This window comes from Cervus canadensis, chromosome 15 (genome assembly GCF_019320065.1).
Source record: "Cervus canadensis isolate Bull #8, Minnesota chromosome 15, ASM1932006v1, whole genome shotgun sequence".
Taxonomy (NCBI): Eukaryota; Metazoa; Chordata; class Mammalia; order Artiodactyla; family Cervidae; genus Cervus; species Cervus canadensis.
In genome coordinates this window covers 61,275,687-61,297,131 of record NC_057400.1, presented here as the reverse complement: position 1 = coordinate 61,297,131, position 21,445 = coordinate 61,275,687, and the positions used below count along the sequence as shown (strand labels likewise).

At 38.4% G+C, this 21,445-nt stretch overlaps 1 protein-coding gene across 1 annotated transcript in view; it reads right to left on the bottom strand.

The window, feature by feature from the left end:
• The window catches only part of NUP35 (nucleoporin 35), a 31,440-nt gene extending 19,862 nt beyond the window's left edge, over positions 1–11,578 (bottom strand). The window contains exons 1-4 of the mRNA XM_043487931.1: positions 11,447–11,578; positions 5,868–6,038; positions 3,541–3,668; positions 290–350 (exon numbers count right to left, since the gene is read on the bottom strand). Of these exons, the coding sequence (XP_043343866.1) occupies positions 290–350; positions 3,541–3,668; positions 5,868–6,038; positions 11,447–11,486 (400 nt within the window). The 5' untranslated portion in view covers positions 11,487–11,578. The remainder of the gene's footprint in view (positions 1–289; positions 351–3,540; positions 3,669–5,867; positions 6,039–11,446) is intronic.
• Positions 11,579–21,445: the final 9,867 nt, after the last annotated feature.

Here is a 21,445-nt window from a genome sequence, read left to right as displayed (position 1 = left end):
TTCTCAATTGCAACTTTTTTTTTTAATTATAGTTGTAACAATTCAGGAGACACAAATATATAATTTTTTAAATTCTTAACGCTTTTCAGTAGAATATCATAACCTTATCTGTAAGTTCAGAAAAGAACCAATATACAAATATTTCCTTCCTAAACAAAGTTACTGACATTCGAGAAAGTCTCCAAGTTTGAAAAATAAAAGACAAAATTTTGGCAATTACCAACAAAGGTCTTACTATCTTCATTCAAAGAGTAAAAAACTGTCACTGGCATTGAAAGGCATTGCTTACCTGTTCCGGGAGTAGTTGTTACAACTCCAACGAGAGGACTCTGCATTACTGAAATGTTTGCCTACGCGAAAACATTCAGGTCAAGTGCAAAGTTCTAACCATAAAATAACCACAATATATGTTGAAGAACTCCATTCAACAGACAACTGAATGTCTACCAGGTACTGGAAATACCCTTTATTAGCTCACAATTGAAGAGTACTTTCTAAGCTTGCTTGTTTTGTTTTGTTTTTTTTTTAAGTTGAATACTACTAATCTAAAAAGGCAGACTCGTTAGCATATTATAATGTTTAAAATAAGAAAAGCTACACTAGGTAAAAAGACACTGTTTATATTAACACTGCTATTTGTTTTTAGTACCTAAACTACAGTATTTGAAACAAGAGATATAATGGTGATTCTTCAAATCATCAAAGTTCACACTGAAAAACAAAGTTGGCAAAATTTTATTTCTATATTGACATTTACAAACCATGAAATAGTATAGATTCAAATCAGTCTACACAGTAAACAACAGCATATCTCTGCCTCTACCAGTAAAAAGTAACAAAAACTAGTTCCTTTAAATCTGAGAAAAAGATTCACGTAGTTAAAAAATCTTTTTTTTCCCCCAATTATTTTTATTAGTTGGAGGCTAATTACTCAAGTAGTTAAAAAAATCTTTCTATAAACAAAACAGAAAACAATAATAGCTAACCAAGAATGAGAAAGACTCTTTCTCTAGAAGTAAACAGAGAGAAATTTTTTTTTAACAGATTCTGATTAAACTAAGAAAATCTAAAATCTGGTTATTACCCAGCAACCAGATCAAATGTCAAGAGATTATTAAAGGGGGATACAAATTCACTGTTCAATTCTTAATGAGAACTTATGAGTAGAGAGAGGCTGACCAAAGTCTCAGGGGGTAAAACTAATTTGGACTTTAATAATATTCTTAGCAACTCTGAAGTCAAAAGCTTTCTCTACAAATTATGGCTCGCAAGATTTTTAAACATTTGAACATAGCAGTTAACTATAAACTCCCTTTCTTTTCAGGTATTATCAGAGGAGTAATGAAAGGTGGCATAAACTTATAAGCCAGAGGTCCTCATACCAAATTAAACATCAGATTTACCTATCAACCTTTAGAAAAATACAACAGGATATTCTGGACTTAGTTAAGTTTATCACAATACTGTCCAAACATAACACAAGCCACACAAGTAATTGTTTTAGAGTAGGCATGTATATCTGTTAGGGAAATTATAAATAAAATGGAGGGAGTCTTGTTCAGACTTCAGAAGCAGAAGAGCAGGCCTCTGACTAATTTCTGACCATGCCAAATTATGTGCTTGCCAGCAAACACACCAACTGTTACCAGCAAATCAAGTGGCACTTTAGATAAGAAAGGGAGTGGTTTTTGTAATTTTTGAGCCCCTGGAGGAGGCCTGGCCAGCCTTCCAAGGTCTAAGAAGTCTTATGACTCACAAGGTAAAAGAAACAGCAATGTAAAACTTAAAAACCGGAGCTGCATTTTTGCACACAAACTGATGATGGTATTATTTTGCAGCTTGGAACTGTAAGCAGGAGTCCCCAAATCCTTACCCGTGGAGTGGACACACTGCCCAGGACTCTCTTCCCTAAGAGGGACTCCAGACTGCTGTTACTCTGGACTTCCCAGCACTATTCAAGTCTGGATGTAGGTTTCGGCCCAATTTAGTGATGTGTATGCAGTTACTTTTCTCTATTGTTTCTATTTCTTTTCTCTTAGTGGCAGTATATTGAAATTAATCAAATAAGCCATTATTAAGTATCGAAACTGTTTATTGTGTGTGTAATGAAGGGCTTCTTTTGTTAACCAATCCTTCTAACCTAAAATGAAGGATTTAAAACTTTCCACAAAACAACATCTCAGTTAACTATAGGACTAGCCACATTTGAAGTGTCGACAGCCACACTGTGCTAGTAGCTACTAAACCAGACGGGAGGGCAGGTGCACAAGTGTTGGTAAGAGAAGGATTCTGTTTGACACAATGAATTGATTTTGCTTTGCTTGACAAATAGGCCCAGAAGGCCAGGTCTATCAAAATTTTCCAAAAGATTTTTCTACTTTTCTTAAACTTGCCAATAAATATACTATATTTGATTTAAAGAAAGGCCTTTAATATTCCTCCAAATCAAACAGCAGAAGTATCTTTATACAACGAACTTAGCAGTTTAGCTGAAACACTTTCGTTTCTGTATCCTACTAAGCATAACAGTAATAGTAGAGAAAACTTTTGACTATAAAAGCCCCTAAACTTGCCACTTAAAAGAAAAATCCATACTACCTTTCAACTGACAATCAAGACTAATCATGGTAGTATTAGCACAACACTGTTCTTATAAACACTGGCTCTAGAGTCAATATTCCCTGGGTTTAAAATCTGGCTCAACTAGACTAGCTGCCTTGGGCTTTTGGTGTCCTAGTTTCCTCAGTGATAAGATAAAGCTCCTAAGAGATTCATTCATCCCAATCACTGTGAGGGTTAAATGAAATAATACATGAGATCAGGGCATGTACACTACAGGCACTTCATAAGTATTGGACACTTTTTTGTGCTATCAGTCCCACGAGAACAGAGAATCTCTACCTTGCAATCCATAACCGAAAGTAACACTAGCAAGACACCTACATCCACACCAGCCAAGATTTAGCGTCACCAGCAGAACACCTACACCAGGAACGTACTAAGCCATCACTCATAAACACGCAGAAGGAAGCATTTTTAGTAAAATAAGTAAACAGTAAACAGCTCTAAAAGGGCACTGGTCTTATACTAATAAAACCATCCCTAAAAATAATCATCTCAAATTGTCACAAGGTACCTCAGATCTGGATAAAACCCTGGATCTTCATTTGTTCTGTCACAAAATTATGTATATTGAACTTTTAAACAATCACTGACTTAAACAATAATCATTTCTACATGTTTATTAAAGAGGCTGAGGGTATGGACCTCAGCTTTCTCTACAATAAGTACCTCTTTAAAAATCACTGAATTACCTACACAAGGAAATTACCTGAATTCTATTACATTTTTAAGCACATTTCATAATAAGCACAATTTAAGTAGACTCTATGGTAACTGTCCCTAATGCTTATTTCTATGCAACAGAGTTATACTAAAATAGACTTCAGGGAAACATTTCAAATTACTGACCCTCACTGTATAACCACATGAAAACATGAAATGAGTACATATGGTCATAAATGTGGATATGTATATCACCTGTCTTCTTGAAGTTAAAGGTGTTGATCCAAGTCCTGGGCTGGAAATGTCATCATAAATACTTCTAACTGGCGGAGCTCCACTTTTATCTTTATGAGCTGGTACAACAGGCTGCGGTGGTGATCCACCTAACAATGTACAAAAGACACAGTCAGGTGAGAAAACAAAGAAATCTCCCACCTAGCTGGTAAGATCCTTTAATATTTTTAAAGTAATGGCTTAAACTCCTGTCTCCCAATGTTTCTCAAACCTTAATACACAGAGTCACTTGGGCATCTTGTTAAAATTCGGGTTCTGTCTCAGACCGTGGGGAATGGAGCCTGAGATTATGAATTTCTAACAAGTTGCCAGTGATGCCAATGTTGGTGATCCATAGAGTACCCTTCCAGAACAAAGCTTCCAGAACAAGGACCGTACAGAAATTTAATTTTTAGTGAATGCATACAAGTTTTGTTTTCTCTACAAAATGCTTAACAATTCAATACCAAATTTAATCCTATTTCTCATTAGAAATAGAATTTTAAACAGCTCCAGTATGTATATACTTGAAAAAATATAATATTTTAATGTGGAATTTGACAGTCAAATTCCCATGTTTCTCACAGTAAAAATTTATTAAAGTACATAATAAACATACAGGAAAAGGACCAACTTTGGGGGATACAAAGAGGCCTTCTTAAGTCAGAGAATCATCAATGCCAACTAGTAGAGCAGCCCACACCTTCTGTAAGACTCATGTCTGAGTCAAGACAGCACAGCGAAAGCCATTCACATTGGCGCACAGGCTACAAGCCCGGCCCAGCCTTTAACCGCCTGTGGTCACTGACCGGCGAGCTCCAGCAAGTTCTACACTGCACTTAGCCTCAGTTCACTCCTCTAAGAGAGAGGCGTGACGAGCTACTCTTTAAGAGTGATAAAAGAATAGGATCACATATGAAATGCTTAGGATACTCCCTGGCTCATAAATACTTAATATATGGTAGCTACAACAATAAAATAATACACTTGAAATATGTAAAAATAAATAATCTGTCCGAGACAATGTTTCTAACTGAATCGCTTCAGTTATAACTTTGATAATTCTCCCTGATAAAACTTTTTAAAAAAAAATTATAAACCACTTTAACACAAATAACACCTCACAGGCATGCATGCTAAGTTCTTGAGTCGTGTCCAACTCGTCGCCACCCCATGGACTGTAGCCCACCAGGCCCCTCTGTCCATGGGATTCTCCAGGCAAGAATACTGGAGTGGGTTGCCATGCCCTCCTCCAGGGGATCTTCCCGACCCAGGGATCAAACCCAAGTCTCTTACATCTCCTGCATTGGCAGGTGGGTTCTTTACCACTAGCGCCAATTGGGATGCCCAATAATACCTTAGGACAATTAAAGAAAGAAGAATTTCCATTTAAACATCTATTAAACCACTTATTAGCTCACATTTGGAATTCAACCATTTCTGTAGCTCTCAATACTCGTGATCAAAACTTCCAAATTATCTTTTAAAATATTTGTTTGCTAAGAGTCTGTATTAGATGTTTCATTTATGTAACAATATTTTGTGCTGGCAACTACAAGACATAGTTTGTGAAGTAAGTCCTTTCACTAAACACAGTGAGTGAGAATCTTAACTCATTAAGACTAGAAGTCAAATTCATATCTACAAATTTACAAATTATACTTCTTTTGACTGAATATTTGCTGTTATTATATTAAGACGAATTTTTTAAACTGAAGCCTGCTGAAGTTGAATGACCATATTCCCCTCTCCCCACCCAAACACACTTAACATCTCTGAAATAGGAATAATTTACAAAAAATGGCAAATGGTGTATCATATTTAGTGTTTTTCTCTCCTAGTGGTGCTTAATGGTGAGTGTTACAATCAATGCTAGATTGAAAAATGCAGTATGCATATTTTTAGGGAGTGATTGTTAGAATTAAAGTAAATTGGAAAAAAAAAAAGAATTAAAGTAAATTACATTGCTTACACCTGTTTCAATAATTTTAGTTGATGAAGGTGAAAGCTGCATCACTACTCTTTTTAAAATTCTAGTACATGTACTGATAGTACTTAAAACTACACTAAGCAATTTACCTTTGTTGTTGTCAAGTTACTAAGTCATGTCCCAACTCTTTTGAGACCCCATGGACTGTAGGCTGCCAGACTCCTCTGTCCATGGGATTTCCGAGGCAAGAATACTGGAGTGGGTTGCCACTTCCTTCTCCAGGGGATCTTCACAACCCAGAGATCCAACCCGCATCTCCTACATTGGCAGGGAGTTTCTTCATAGCTGAGCCACCAGGGAAGCCCAAGCATTTACCTACCTGCAAGTAAAGGTGATCTCATTTCCATTACTCCTATAGAAGGGCCACTAATCGATCGAGGCTGTGGAGTCACTGGAGCTGGCAAATCCCCCATTAAAAATCCAGGTAAGAACTGGGCATTAACCCCTGGCTTTGGAGACGTGGGTGAACCCAGCATCATTGGTTCAGATCCTAAATGAATCAGAAAATAAAATACAGAGAAAGGACTTCAATGTAATAACAGGTAACAAAAAGATACAAGGACCAGTATACACAATTTTGAGAATTTAATAAAATTGTTAAATATTACAGAACCACAGTTAAATTATTTTAAAAACCATAAAATTTTTCCAGAAAAATATGAAAATATTTGGAACAAAATAATATTTGACAGCTGTTTACATTATTTCATAGATTTAAGAACCAACAATTATTTTTAAATTTTAGCTTATTGACTAAAAAAAAAAAAAAAATCCCTAATACATACAGAACAACTTCTTTCCATTTTTGGCAGTTTCTACTATGTAACAACCAAAAACAAGGACAGGATGAACTAGCAACATAAAGTCCAAACAAATTAGACACAACAGGTTTAGCTGCATGTCCCATTTTTCTTTCCCCATACACAAAAACCGTGTCATTTCTGTAGTAAAAGTGTAATTATGCACACATTAAAGCACATATGAAATAACAGTGATGACAGCATACCAACTAAGAAATATGCTTTGGGTAATTTTTTAAAACCATTCATTTTAAAGTTAGGAATAATTACTAAGTCTCCCTAACAGAAAACCAATTAAGAGGAGAACTGATACTTCATGATGATCCATTCAAAACTATTTTTCACAATTTATAGGATAGATAATATTATTATTCCAACTATGAAAATAAGGAAGCTATTCAGTTCAGTTCAGTCGCTCACTCGTGTCCGACTCTTTGCGACCCCATGAATCGCAGCATGCCAGGCCTCCCTGTCCATCACCAACTCCCGGAGTTTACTCAAACTCATGTCCATAGAGTCAGTGATGCCATCCAGGCATCTCATCCTCTGTCATCCCCTTCTCCTCCTGCCCCCAATCCCTCCCAGCATCAGGGTCTTTTCCAGTGAGTCAACTCTTCGCATGAGGTGGCCAAAGTACTGGGGTTTCAGCTTCAGCATCAGTCCTTCCAATGAACACCCAGAACTGATCTCCCTTAGGACGGACTGGTTGGATCTCCTTGGAGTCCAAGGGACTCTCAAGAGTCTTCTCCAACACCACAGTTCAAAAGCATCAATTTTTCAGCACTCAGCTTTCCTCACAGTCCAACTCTCACATCCATACATGACCACTGGAAAAACCACAGCCTTGACCAGAGGGACCTTTGTTGGCAAAGTAATGTCTCTGCTTTTTAATATGCTATCTAGGTTGGTCATAACTTTCCTTCGAAGGAGTAAGTGTCTTTTAATTTCATGGCTGCAATCACCATCTGCAGTGATTTTGGAGCCCAAAAAAGGAAGCTATAACTTCTCCTAATTTCAAAACAAAATAGCACAGTAAGGAAAACATGAGCTCTGGAGTCAAGAGACCCGGTTTCAAGTCTTTCAGAAAGATGGACATAATCACAGCACTCAGCTTTGATTAGAAAGATAGCTAATAAAGCACTTAACTCAAGTGCCTAATATACAATCAGTACTCACAAGTGTTAGTTATTATTATTCTAATAGTACCTTACAATAGCCAAAACTCACTACTGTGTACATGTAGAATTTGCAATTTCTGCTTATGAAAATTTAATTTTTCAATTATCTAACAAGCCTGGTTTGTGATTTATGGCACTCAGAAAGTTCAAACACTTGATACTTTATATGGCCTTTATTAACTACACCGGTTGGTGATTGACAGGGAGGCCTGGAGTGCTGCAATTCATGGGGTCGCAAAGAGTCAGACACGACTGAGCGACTGAACTGAACTGAACTTTTAACAGCCTCAAAATTGTGTTTAGTGCTATCCAAATGCTGTCAGTATTTACTCCTCCTCTTATTTCCCATTATAGCAGACCTTGATAGTAACAATGCAAGCACATGAAAAAGGAAAAGCAAGCAAATACTGAAACAGGTGTGAAGAAGCTACATTACATTGTAATTACTTCAGAGTGCTAGTTACCATGTTACCACAGTACTACTACATATTTCCAAAGAACATAATACTAAAATCAAATCAAAAGTCTAAACAAAAGTATATTATGAACATATATTTATAAACACAAAGTACAAAGTTTTAGGTACCATCTCCCAGCCCCAAAAGAAAAAAAAAAAAAACATATATGGGCTTCCTAGGTGGCAAAGTGGTAAAGAATTGCCTGCCAATGCAGGAGACACAGGAAATGGCGACCCACTCCAGGATTCTTGCCTGGGAAATCCCATGGATAGAAGAACCTTCCATGGGGTCAAAAAAGAATCAGGCATGACTTAGCTACTAAACAACAATAACACCAAGTATAGTAAAAATTAAGTCAAAAAAATTGTGGCTCATCTAAATACATATTGTGATACAAGAGAAATAACCAGAGTGAGGAGGGCCAAAGGACTCTTACCAAAACTGTCACTAACCACCAGGCCCTCAGACTAATGTTCCTTAGAGAGTTACACTGGTGGATCCTCAAGCCTTAAATTTCCATTTCCGAGTCTCTACTCCTAAAATGTTAAGTGGTGTGTCTTACTCAGTTAGCATTGTTTGTTGAAGTAACCATTAGTTTTAGTGTTCCATTACGTGCTAGGAACGCTCAACTACCGCACAACTGCACTCATCTCACACGCTAGCAAAGTAATGCTCAAGTCTCCAAGCCAGGCTTCAACAGTACATGAACCGTGAACTTCCAAATGTTCAAGCTGGATTTAGAAAAGGCAGAGGAACCAGAGATCAAATTGCCAACATCCGTTGGATTATCGAAAAAGCAAGAGAGTTCCAGAAAAACATCTACTTCTGCTTTATTGACTACGCCAAAGTCTTTGTGTGAATCACAACTGTGGAAAATTCTTAGAGACGGGACTACCAGACCACCTGACCTGCCTCCTGAGAAATCTGTATGCAGGTCAGGAAACAGTTAGACCTGGACATGGAAAAACAAGGCTGTACCAAATCGGGAAAGGAGTATGTCAAGGCTGTATATTATCACTCTGATTAACTTATATGCAGAGTACATCATGCAAAATGCTGGGCTGGATGAAGCACAAGCTGGAGTCAAGATTGCTGGGAGAGATATCAATAACCTCAGATATGTAGATGACACCACGCTTATGGTAGAAAGTGAAGAACAACTAAACAGCCTCTTGATGAAAGTCAAAGAGGAGAGTGAAAAAGTTGGCTTAAAGCTCAGCATTCAGAAAACTAAGATCATGGCATCTGGCCCCATCACTTCACGGCAAATAGATGGAGAGACAGTGGAAACAGTGACAGACTTTATTTTTGGGGGGGTCCAAAATCACTGCAGATGGTGACTGCAGCCATGAAATTAAAAGACATTTGCTCCTTGGAAGAAAAGTTATGACCAACCTAGACAGCATATTAAAAGGCAGAGACATTACTTTGCCTACAAAGGGCCATCTAGTTAAGGCTATGGTTTTTCCAGTAGTCATGTATGGATGTGAGAGTAGGACCATAAAGAAAACTGAGCGCTGAAGAATTGATGCTTTTGAACTGTGATGTTGGAGAAGACTCTTCAGAGTCCCATGGACAGCAAGGAGGTCCAACCAGTCAATCCTAAAGGAAATCAGTTCTGAATATTCATTGGAAGGACTGATGCTGAAGCTGAAACTCCAATACTTTGGTCACCTGATGCCAAGGAATTGACTCATTTGAAAAGACCCTGATGCCGGGAAAGATTGAGGGCAGGAGAAGGGGACGACAGAGGATGAGATGGTTGGACGGTATCACGGACTCAATGGACATGAGTTTGAGTAAACTCCAGGAGTTGGTGATGGACAGGGAGGCCTGACATGCTGCAGTCCATGGGGTCGCAAAGAGTCTGACATGACTGAGTGACTGAACTGAACTAAGGTGCTGGGAAAATGTTTATAGCTCGTCTGGAATAAGGATTTAAACAATATCAGCTAATGTCAGATTTCGACCAGGGGTTTATTCATAATTGTAACCCCAAAAAATATATACTCGACAATGCTTTTGTTAAGCAGAACACTTTCATACTGGAAATGAAAAGTTTTCTGACCTCTAAAATAATACAAGACATAAATACCTAGCCATTAGCTGAGTATCTCCCCTAATATTACACATTTAGATTTTTATAACTAATAGTAAAACAGTTCCAGTTACTCTATTGTCAAAAGAAACTGATTTTGTACAAAACATGGCCAACATCATATAGCCTTCAATTCTAATAAAACTCATTCTACACAGACATACCGTGCTTGCTTTCCTTTCCAAAGTCAGAAAGTTATCATCGAATTTTCAAATACGTCTCTATGATAATAGATGGTTTATTTTATGTTTTTTTTTGGGGGGGGGGTTCTGTTTTAAGCTATTCCACGGTTCTCACAAAACCCACAACTCAACCGACACACACACATAAAATAATCGACATCCAAGATTGACATGCAATATTTTTTTCAACAACATATATCAGCAATGCCCCCATTATAAAACGGAAATGATTTTTTAAAATCATTCTGCTGCTGCTGCTAAGTCTCTTCAGTCGTGTCTCGACTCTGTGCGACCCCATAGACGGCAGCCCACCAGGCTCCCCCGTCCCTGGGATTCTCCAGGCAAGAACACTGGAGTGGGTTGCCATTTCTTGCTTCAATGCATGGATGTGAAAACTGAAAGTGAAGTCGCTCAGTCGCTCAGTCGTGTCCGACTCTTCGCAACCCCATGGACTGCAGCCTACCAGGCTCCTCCATCCATGGGATTTTCCAGGCAAGAGTACTGGAGTGGGTACCGTAAATGTAGAGGAATGTAATGTAGAGAAAAAAGATCCTCTACAATAGAGTCATTTTCCCAAGATAAAGAAAATGAAGCGAACTCATGGCTTCCTATTAAGGGAATATCTCAATGGTTGCCATCACCTGGTTAATTAAATAGCGAACAACTCAAGTTTTCATTCAAAACACATTCCTTTTGCGAATCCCGGGAGGAGTTGGAATCAAGCAGTAACGAGAAGCCTAGGAGACCGAACAGCGGTGAAAGGTGACCACACTCCAGGGAACCGCCCACCCACGTGTTCACAGGTGAGGACCTTCCCACCAACGCTTCACAGGATCCGGGAACCCAGCACAGCGTCCGCGGCGCCGGCGGAGTGAGTCTCAGGTATGGACAGGTCTGGCTCTGGCTTGCGGGGAGGATACAAAGCGGCTTAGTCACCACAAGACCACCGTTTCTTCGACTTCCTCGGAGCCCGCAGCGTCCCGGAGTCCCCTTAGTAGCTACAGGGTGGCGACGCCTAGAGAAAGCGGTGGACTTGGAACCTGGGGGCGTGCCAAAGGGCTAGCTCTCTGCGGCTTGAAATTTGCAGACGAGACCCTACGATTACTGTCTCTCAGCGTACCCGCTTCCAAGCTTACAGTGTGCATCGCAGTGCTAGCGGAGGAAAAGCAGTTTTTTACTCACCCAACGTGGGCGCCTGGGGTTCCACGGCAAAGGCTGCCATCACAGCAGCAGCGGCACTCACCCCCGGACCTTCCTGATTTTCAAAAATGGCGGAAACTCTCCCCACGGGTGTGGGCGCGCTACCTTATGGGATTGCGCAACTTCCGGACATGCGCTGTACCTGTTGTGGCGCCGGCGCTGTCATTTTGGCTTAGGGCAACGGTCCGCTCAGACTACTTGTGCGGGAAGAATTTCTCTGGTAAAGTGATGAAACAACGTGGAAGTTGTGATTTCGGGAGTTCATTGCTCACCTGTGAGCCTCCTGATTTGTTGGCTTTAGTCGTATAGGAATACAAGTTACAGTAACGCTTTAGTAGTTAGCGAGAGTTTACCCAACGCTCTTTCTCAAGTACCGCCTGGAAAAGTTGCCTTTGAGAAACAGATGATGCCGCTTTCCAGTGTCAATTTCTGGGCCTAGCTGCCTGAAACCATTCTCAAAGCATATTTTCTACAATCTCTATGCCTTTTTTTTTTTTAAATTTTAGGTTATATAGGCACAGTTTTACTTAAGTGAAAGTGAAAATCGCTCAGTCGTGTCCTACTCTTTGCGACCCCATGGACTATACAAATTCTCCAGGCCAGAATACTGGAGTGGGTAGCCTTTCCCGTCTCCAGCGGAATTTCCCAGCCCAGGAACCGAACCGGGGTCTCCTGCATTGCAGGCTGATTCTTTACCAGCTGAGCTATCAGGGAAGCCCATTTTACTTAAAGCATAACTTATACTTGCTGTTTTATTATATATTAATATAAACAAAAGATTAAATAATGAAGGCTAATGATACCCGTGAACTCACCACATTGCAGAATCGTGTGTGTTCCTCCCTATGCCATCCCTGCTGTCTGCCTTTCCCTACTGTGCTGCTTTTCTTTAGATATTATTTGAAGAGCGCGCGCACACACATACACATTGTATTTATCAGTATGTGTGTGTGAAAATAAGTTGTCTAGCCATTTGCAGCAACATGAATGGACCTGGAGATTATCATAGTGAGTGAAGTAAATCAGACCAAGAAAGACAAATTAATATCGCTTATATGCAGAATCAAAAAAATGATACAAATGAACTCATTTACAAAACAAAAATAGAGAAAGAACTTATGATTAACAAGGGGAGAGGATAGGGAGGACGGATAAATTGGGAATTTAGGACTACAACAGATAACCAACAAGGACCTACCGTATAACACAGGGACTTCTGCTCAACACTGTAATAACCGAAATGGGAAAAGAATTTGAAAAAGAGTTCATATATGTACCTGTATAACTGAATCACTTGGCTGTACATCTGAAATTAACACAACATTGTTAATCAACTGTAGTGTAAAATAAAAATTAAAAAATAAAAGGAAAAAATATGTTGTTTAGTTTTGCTCACTTTGTTTTATTAAAGTGATGTGCTACATGTGTGTATTCTGAGATGCTCTCTGATCTATACCAAACTCACTATCCTCCAAATACTCACCATCCTCCCTATTTCCTCTGGGGTTTTCCTGAAATCCCAAATCCAGCCAGGATTTTTCTAATCTGGGTGAGGTAATAACAATTCCAGCATTAAATGACAAGTTTCCAGAAATCAAAGCTTAAAACCACTTACAGATGAAGTGACTTTTTCTTAACAGATGTTATGTATGGGTTGAACTCTCTCCCCCAAGATAAATGTTAAGATCCTAACCTCCAGTACATATGAATGTGACCTTATTTGGAAATACAGTCTTTGCAGATGTAATCATGTTCAGATGCAGTCATACTGAATTACTACAAACTTCGGGGCTTAAACCAACACAAATTTATATTTTATAGCTCTAGTGGCCAGACATCCAAAATGTTTGTTATAGGACTAAAACCAAAGTGTCAACAAAACTGGTTTCTTCAAGAGGCTCCAAGGGAGAATCTGTTTCCTTGCTTTTCTAACTTCTGAAGGCTAACCATATATTATGTACTTAGCTTTTGGCCCTGTCTTCCTGCTTCAAAGCCAGCATCTTCTATCTCTGACACTGTTTCTCTCTGCTTCTGTCGCCACATGGTCTTTTTCTTGTATAGTAAAATCCACCCCCCCGCAGAGTCCATTTTATAAGGACTTTGTAATCACATTTAGGGCCTACTCAGACAATCCAGGATAATCTTCCCATGGTGGTAATCAGTTGTGATGATTAACTTAACAATCATGTCTATAAAGTAACATTCATAGATTCCAGAGATTAAAATGTGAATATCTTTGGAGGCTCCATTCAGTCCCCCACACCCAGCGATTCCCTTTCTAGAAACAAGGTACCAAGAAAAGTTCATCAATGAAGGGATTTCAATATAAATTATGATCTAGCCAAATACAAGAACATCATGCACCTGTTAAAAAGAATTAAATGGATGGGATATGTGACTGTATGTATTGATCTAGAAAAATCTCCATGATTGGTGTGAAAGAAGCAATTTGAAAACATTATATAGCATCATTTCATTTTAACTTAACAAAAAGTATAGATTTGAGAACAGATGCAAAGAGACAGGGAGACAGAGATGCTTATTCAAATAAAGGAAAAATCTAGAAAACATTCCTTCCAAACTATTAACAGGGAAGGCAGAATGGGAGAGGGGTTTGTAAATCAGGGGGCTTAAGAAAGGCCCTTATTTTACCTTATATAACTTTTAGTAGTTGATTATAGGCATTATTTACTATTTTTAGTATTCTTCGAATTAACACACTCTCTCTCCTTTAAGAAAGCCATTTTCTTTCAGTTGCTTTTCATTCTTCTACCCTTTAAAATTGTCTCTTTCCTTACCAAGTTATAAAGATGCCTAGTTGTTCCTCTCACAGAAACTTTGCTATATCTTGTTCTTTTTCCTAACTACCATGCACGAATTTCTCTCACATTTTCTCTCCTTTTCTCAAGATCTCAAAGTAAGAGCCTACAGATTTTCATAGATGATCTATTTCCCTAACTTCACCATCTTATTGTTCAATTCATTACATACTGGCTACTATATAAATCTTATGAAATTACTGATCCCCATCTATTTTTCTCCTTGTGGCCAGATTAAGCCTGTCTTCTTGATATCTGCAGTAGTCAACAGCTTTGACCATCTTTTCGTCTAGACCATGTTTTCCATGTTTTTGGTGAGGCTACACTTCCTATTTTATCCCATAACTTTCTTTTTCTGGTTTTTCTATACCTGATCCTACTTTATTCTAACCTGGACATATTATTAATAGTCAAGACTTTGTCCTCTCTCTTCTTAAATTCTTTATGTTCTTTCTGGGAGTCCTCGTGAATTGTCATGTCTATGCCAAAAAAAAAAAAATTCCAATATTGTAAGCCCCGGCTCTCTCTAAAGCCAACTGATACTTTCCCAGATGCTTGATGAGCACATCAAGCCTCAAGAATAAACTCATGTTACCCCTAAAACCAGCCCCATTCCAGTTGTCCCTTTTTCTATTGACCTCTTAGAGATTCAAAATCACAGTATGTCAGAGTAGACTCTAAAACGATAGACATTTATTCAAAGTTCAACTCATACACTTAAACCCTGTATTACTTCAATTTGTATTAAATCTGTTTAGATTGTAAAATAGAAACAACACCTACTTTGAAAGGTGGTTATGCTTAGTGAACTGAACTGAATGCTTAGTACAAGCTTCCCTGTTGGCTCAATGGTAAAGACTCTGCCTGCCAAGACAAGAGACATGAGAGAGGTGAGTTTAATCCGTGGGTCAGGAAGATCTCCTGGAGAAGGAAATGGCAACCCACTTCAGTATTCTTGCCTGGGAAATCCCCTGGACAGAGGAGCCTGGCAGGCTACAGTCCATGGGAGTGCAAAAAATTCGAACACGACTTAGTGACTTAACAATAACAATACGCTTAGTCCAGTGCCTGGTCCATTTCGCTTTTTCTGGCTTCCATTTTCCCTTCCATCAAACACTCTGATACCAAGTCCTATTCTTTCTCTCTCCTCAATGCCTAGACAATTGCAGTCAACTCTTAACGCCATGCCTTCATTCTCTGCCACCAAACACCACTATCCAATGCTCCCTTCCTTGGACACACGAGTCAGCTGTCCAAAACTCGCACTGACTTCCTACTCCCTACAGTAGCCTCATTTTCTCCAACTTCAAAAGCTTCACATGTGCAGCACATGCCAACCACTAGTGTCTCCCATTACACTGTATACATTCTCACCCAGGCAACAAAAGAAGAGGAAAATCAGAATCCTTTGTGGGTGGAAGTTGCTATAGATTGAATATTTGTGTCCCCATAGTTCATTTGTTGGAAATCCTAACACCCAGTATGATGGTATTTGGGAGTTGGGAACTTTGGGAAGTGGTTAGGTCATGAGAGTTAAGTCCTCATGAATGAGATCAGTGCTCTTACATAGGAAACCATCCAGAGAGCTCCCCAATCCCTTTGGTCATGTGAGCGTAGAGCAACAAGATGCTGTCTGTAAGCCAGGAAGCAGGCTCTCACTTGACACCAAATCTGCCATATCTTGATCTTGGACTTCCCAGCCTCCAGAACTTTGAAGAAATAAACTTCTGTTGTTAACACGCCCCCCGAGTCTATGATATGCTGTTGTGTGTGTGGTCAGTCACTTCAGTCATGTCTGACTCTTCACAGCCCCATGGACTGTAGCCTGCCAGGCTCCTCTGTCCTTGGAAGTTTTCAGACAAGAATACTGGAGTGGGTAGCCATTCCCCTCTCTAGGGGAACTTCCCAGCCCAAGGATCAAACCCATGCTTCCTGCACCGCAGGCAGATTCTTTACCATTGGGCCACCAGGGGAGCAAATAGCCCAAACAAACTGAGACAGGTCAGCAGGAGCATCTCTTTTGCTGATTCAGCAGGCACCCTAAAAGGAATATATATTGTCACCCTGCCTTTACCAGGGGTGGTTGAGAACCTCAGTTTCAAAACAGTCTCTTCACGCTCTCACCCTAGCTTTCTGCTCCAATCAATTCTACCATTATTCCCCTTTGCAAGTGTTTCAACATTTTGTGAAAGATCTTCACATTATACTCCTTGCTCACAGCAGTACCCCTGTTTAGCATCTCTTTGCTTTCCACCCCAATTTACAAATTCCTGTTATTGCAAGTGGCCAGCTCTCTTCCACCATGAAACGTGCTTCAGTCCTGCCAGCCTTCAATAATCATTTCATCTCAAAATGCACAACCCATCATTTCTGCAACTCCTTTGCTAGAAGATACTTGTTTTTTTTTTAAGTTTTCTTTTCAGCCCTACTAGATGAATTTTCTTGAGGACAGGATCGTAATATTTTCTATTCTGCTTTTCTATCACTTTCCAAGAAAACTACGTTGAAAAAGTAAATGAATGAACAAATTTTAATAACAAACTCTATGTAAACAATGAATAAGTGTAATTATCTGATATAACTTATTTGATGCAATTTTCATGTTTTAAAATGTTTAAAATAATAATTTTACACATTAATTCTATTAGAAGTGCTTATTATACATATTATAAATTGAAGATCTATTTGTAGTTCTGCTTATCCTTTTTTGGTAAAATGAAATTTGTATAAAATTAAATAAAATGGGTTATCTTGAATGAGTAACATTGTATAGCACAATTTTACTTTTTATGTTTCTTGTTAAACTATAACCTTTAGAAATATTGCATGTTCATCACAGTCTTCTGCACATGGATATTATTATCTTAATTGAAATACTTGCTTTCCTACTTTCTTTTCTGAACATGGTAAATAAAATGTCAAAGTGGAACACCTGTTCCTCATTTCTATTCTGGGTTTGTGGTTCTCTGAATGCTGCCTTCCAGTGACATATGATTCCATCAGTGTTATTTTTGATCAATGATCAGTAGATCATTGGTTTTCAGACTAATATGGAATACTCTTTCATTTAACAAGGTATTGTGCAGATACTTAATACATACAACAGAGCCACTCTGGTTGAGGGGGAAAAAAAGACAGGAAAAGAGCAAGCCCCACTAACTCAGGATTCTTGCCCCCTCAGCTATCAATTATCACCTTGAAATGACCCCTGAAGCACTTGGGTGAAATCCCTAGGGCTACAGAGAGTCTAATCTGAAGATTAGTTTCTGGCTAATATACATTTCAACTTTCTTCTAAACACAAAATTTTAAAAAGTCAGAAATGTATTTGAGACATGAAGTCTCAAAATGTATTAATTTTCAATATATTGCAGCCAAACTACTGTGTGTCTATCATAGACACTGAATACTCATTGACCTATTTATAAATGTCTATTAATATGCAATGTTTGTATATAAATCTAAATTATTAAATCCCACTCCTAGTCTATTTTAAAAATAAAAACAAAGAATTTTTTAACTGACCCAAAGAAAAATGATATCCACCTTTGGTAAGAATTTAGGGAAAGAATAGAGTTTGTCACCTTTGAAAAGACAGCCAAGAGAGGCAACATTGTCGCACTCATGTTCCCATCATCTGAGCTTTTGGCAGCTGGTGTAGCATGGGCAGGCCATGGCGTAGATTGTGATGTCACATAAAGCATATGGAGAGACCATGATTTCATAGGGCCCAGGGACAAGTGATCTCCAAAAGAGCTTTGTGGTGTTTAAGATGTAGGGATTTTGTCCAGAAAAATTGCAAATCAATTAGTTGTTATTTGCAATGTCTGATCACTATAAACAGTAATGGCCAAAGCTACATCTTTAAAAATTAAAATCAATATTATATTTGGGAACTTACCAGTGTTTTTCTGATTTCATTATAGTAAACAACTGGCAGAAGGAGGGTAGCCAAACATCAAAAGATATATCAGTGTAGCTGACTCACTTGTCTTTTAACCGATTAGATGGTTCTTAACACCTGTTGGGACTTCCCTCTTGGCTCAGCTAGTAAAGAATCCACCTGCAATGTGGGAAACCTAGGTTCGATCCCTGGGTCGGGAAGATCCCCTGGAGAAGGGAAAAGCTACCCACTCCAGTATTCTGGCCTGGAGAATTCCATGGATTGTATAGTCCATGCGGTCATAAAGAGTTGGACACCACTAAGAGACTTTCACTCACTCACTCACTCACTAACCACCTGTTGGAAGTAAAAAGATAACATCAAAACATACATATAACTATAGGAGAGAGTGGCGAATAAGCAGAATACAGGATTTTTAGTGCAATGAGACTATTTTGTATGATATTATCATAGTGGATACATGTTATTATAAATTTGTCAAACCCAAAGAATGTAGAACACCAAACGTGAATCCAAAGTAATGTAAACTATGGATCTGGGGGGGTGATAATGATGTTTCAATGTAGTTTCACCACTTACAACAAATGTACCACTCTGTTGGGAGATGTTGATAAAAGAGAAGGCTAAACATGTGTGAGGGCAGAAGGTGGAGGGACATCTCCAAATCTATTGTTCAGTTTTGCTATGAATGTAAAACTGTTCTAAAAAACATAACTTTCAGGTGTTATCAATTATTTTTTATAAATATAAACATATTATAAATAAGATTTCATTTCCTGCTTTTATATTTGAACTATTAGATAGGTTTAATCAGATACTTGAAAGCCCCATGGAAGTTTTAGCAGGAAAAATGGACAATACTGAAAAAAATAGGATTTACTTTAGAAAAAGCTTTGTCTGGGATCTTCCTTGAAATAATCCTCTGTAATAAGTGAGGGCAGAAGCAGTGGAAGAAGAGGATAGTTGAGCATATCCTTTAAACAAGAAAAGCCATGAGTTGATCATTGTTGATGGCTAATTGATTATAGTATTCTCTAAATTTTTGTATTTTGACATTTTTCCAAGTTAAATTCTTTTTTTAAAGCAATAATGAGAAGGAATAGGCTACCCACTCCAGTATTCTTGGGCTTCCCTGGTAGCTCAGATAGTAAAGAATTTGCCTGCAATGCAGGAGACCCCAGTTCATTCCTGGGTTGGGAAGATCCACTGGAGAAGGGAAAAGCTACCCACTCCAGTATTCTGGCCTGGAGAATCCCCATGGACAGAGAAGCCTGGTGGGCTATAGTCCATGGGGTTGCAAAGAGCTGGACACAACTGAGCGACTAAGCGCAAGCACAGTACTAGGGTGTTCAAAGATCATACATTCTCGCCCAGTTTGTGTGAACAAATGAGAGTGAAAAATCAGTGAAAAAGTTACTCTTTTCCTACTTGATAATGTCTTCATTTAGAGAAGTGGCGGTTTGTTGAGGAGAGGTGAAATATTGACTTAATAAAAATACTTAATAGTTATATGACATTAACAGCTCTAGGACTTAATTTTTTAATCTGAATAGTAGAAATTATAGTAGCTACAAATGTATTGACTTATTCATTCAGTGATATATAATATTCAATTCAATATTCAATATATAATATACATTCAATAACTGAAATTTATCCTAATGCTCTTGTATGTCACTCAGCCTACTACATAGCTTTTAATAAGCTTATTTGGCTTCTTCCCCCATTAATTCACCAAACAATTCTTGCCAACATCACCAAAGACCTACATAAGGCTAAATTCAAGATATTGTCATTTTATATCTCATGTAACTCTTAGCAGCATTAGTTCACAGTAAACGTTCTTTGAAATTCTCCCTAATTTCTTTGACTCTCTTGCTTTCTCTCCTACCTCTCTGACCATGTGGCTAAGTCTCTTTTCTTAGCTTATCCTTCCCTATCTACCCCAGAAATGTTCCCAAGGCTTAATCTTATGGTCTGGTCTTACTCTAAACTCTTTCTCTGTATAATAGTATTCACATCAATTGTCCTAATGACTCTCAATTCATATCACCAACCCAAATCATTCTCTGACATCCAAAATTACATATACACTTGCCTAAAAGACATCTACACTTCAATATCTCAAAGGCACTTCAAAATCAAATATAAAAAGCCAAACTTACTATATTTTCTGTAAAATTTAATTATTTATCTCAGAGAGTGGCCCCACCAACTATCTAGTTGCTAAAGAATGAAATCTTGACATGGTCTTTAAACACCAATCCTTTCAACACCAATCCAATCCTGTGAATAATACCTCCTAAATACCTTTCAAGTGCATCCACTTCTTTGCATTTTTACTGCCTTCACCAAATCCCAGCTTGACCATCTGATTTAGCTTCCTGGTTAGTCTTACCCTCCCTAATCCACACTCCACAGCACAGCTGAAGTGAGCTTTTAAAAATAACATTCTGAGCAAGTTGCTCTCCTGCTCAAAATCTTTCCATCCTACTGCTCTAAAAGACCAAAATTCTTCTTCCCATCATTTCAATGTGTCATGCTGTTTCTCACCCCTGGGTCTTTACACGCCTTCTTCTCTCAGTTCTGGAAGATCCTCAACACCCTACTTATCTTTCAGCACTTATCTCAAACAGCACTCATCTCAAACATCACTCAGGAGAGCGTTCTCTTATAACCTGACAAATTATGATTTGAAATATATACTTCTATAATTCTAAAATTATCTATTCCCCCCAGCTAAGTTGTAAGCTTCATGAAGTCGGTACTTGGAGGTTTTTGTTAACGGTTTTATTAAACTTTGTTATAGTGAGATGTTTGTGGGTTCACAGGAAGTAAAAAATAATGTAGAAAGATGCTCTGTACCCTTCACCTGGTTTCCCCCAGTGGTAACATCTTGCCAAACTATAGTACAATGTCACAACCAGGATACTCAATGTTGATACATTTACATCTTTACCAGGATCTTTCCTGTTGCCTTTTTATAACCACACCTACTTCCCTAGGCTGCAACCACCTTCTTAACCCCTGGAAAACACTAATCTGTTTTTCCTTTCTATAATTTTGTAGATACACATGTTAACACTGACACGCCCTGAACTATGGACTAGGAGAGGGCTAGTATTCTCTTTGCTACAGAATAAGGGAAGGCTATGTTATAGAGGAGGATCAACATATCCTGTACTGCCAACAAATATTTTACAGAAAAAGCACAGCGGCGTCTGAAGAATGTCCAGGATGACTAAAAAAATTTTCCTAA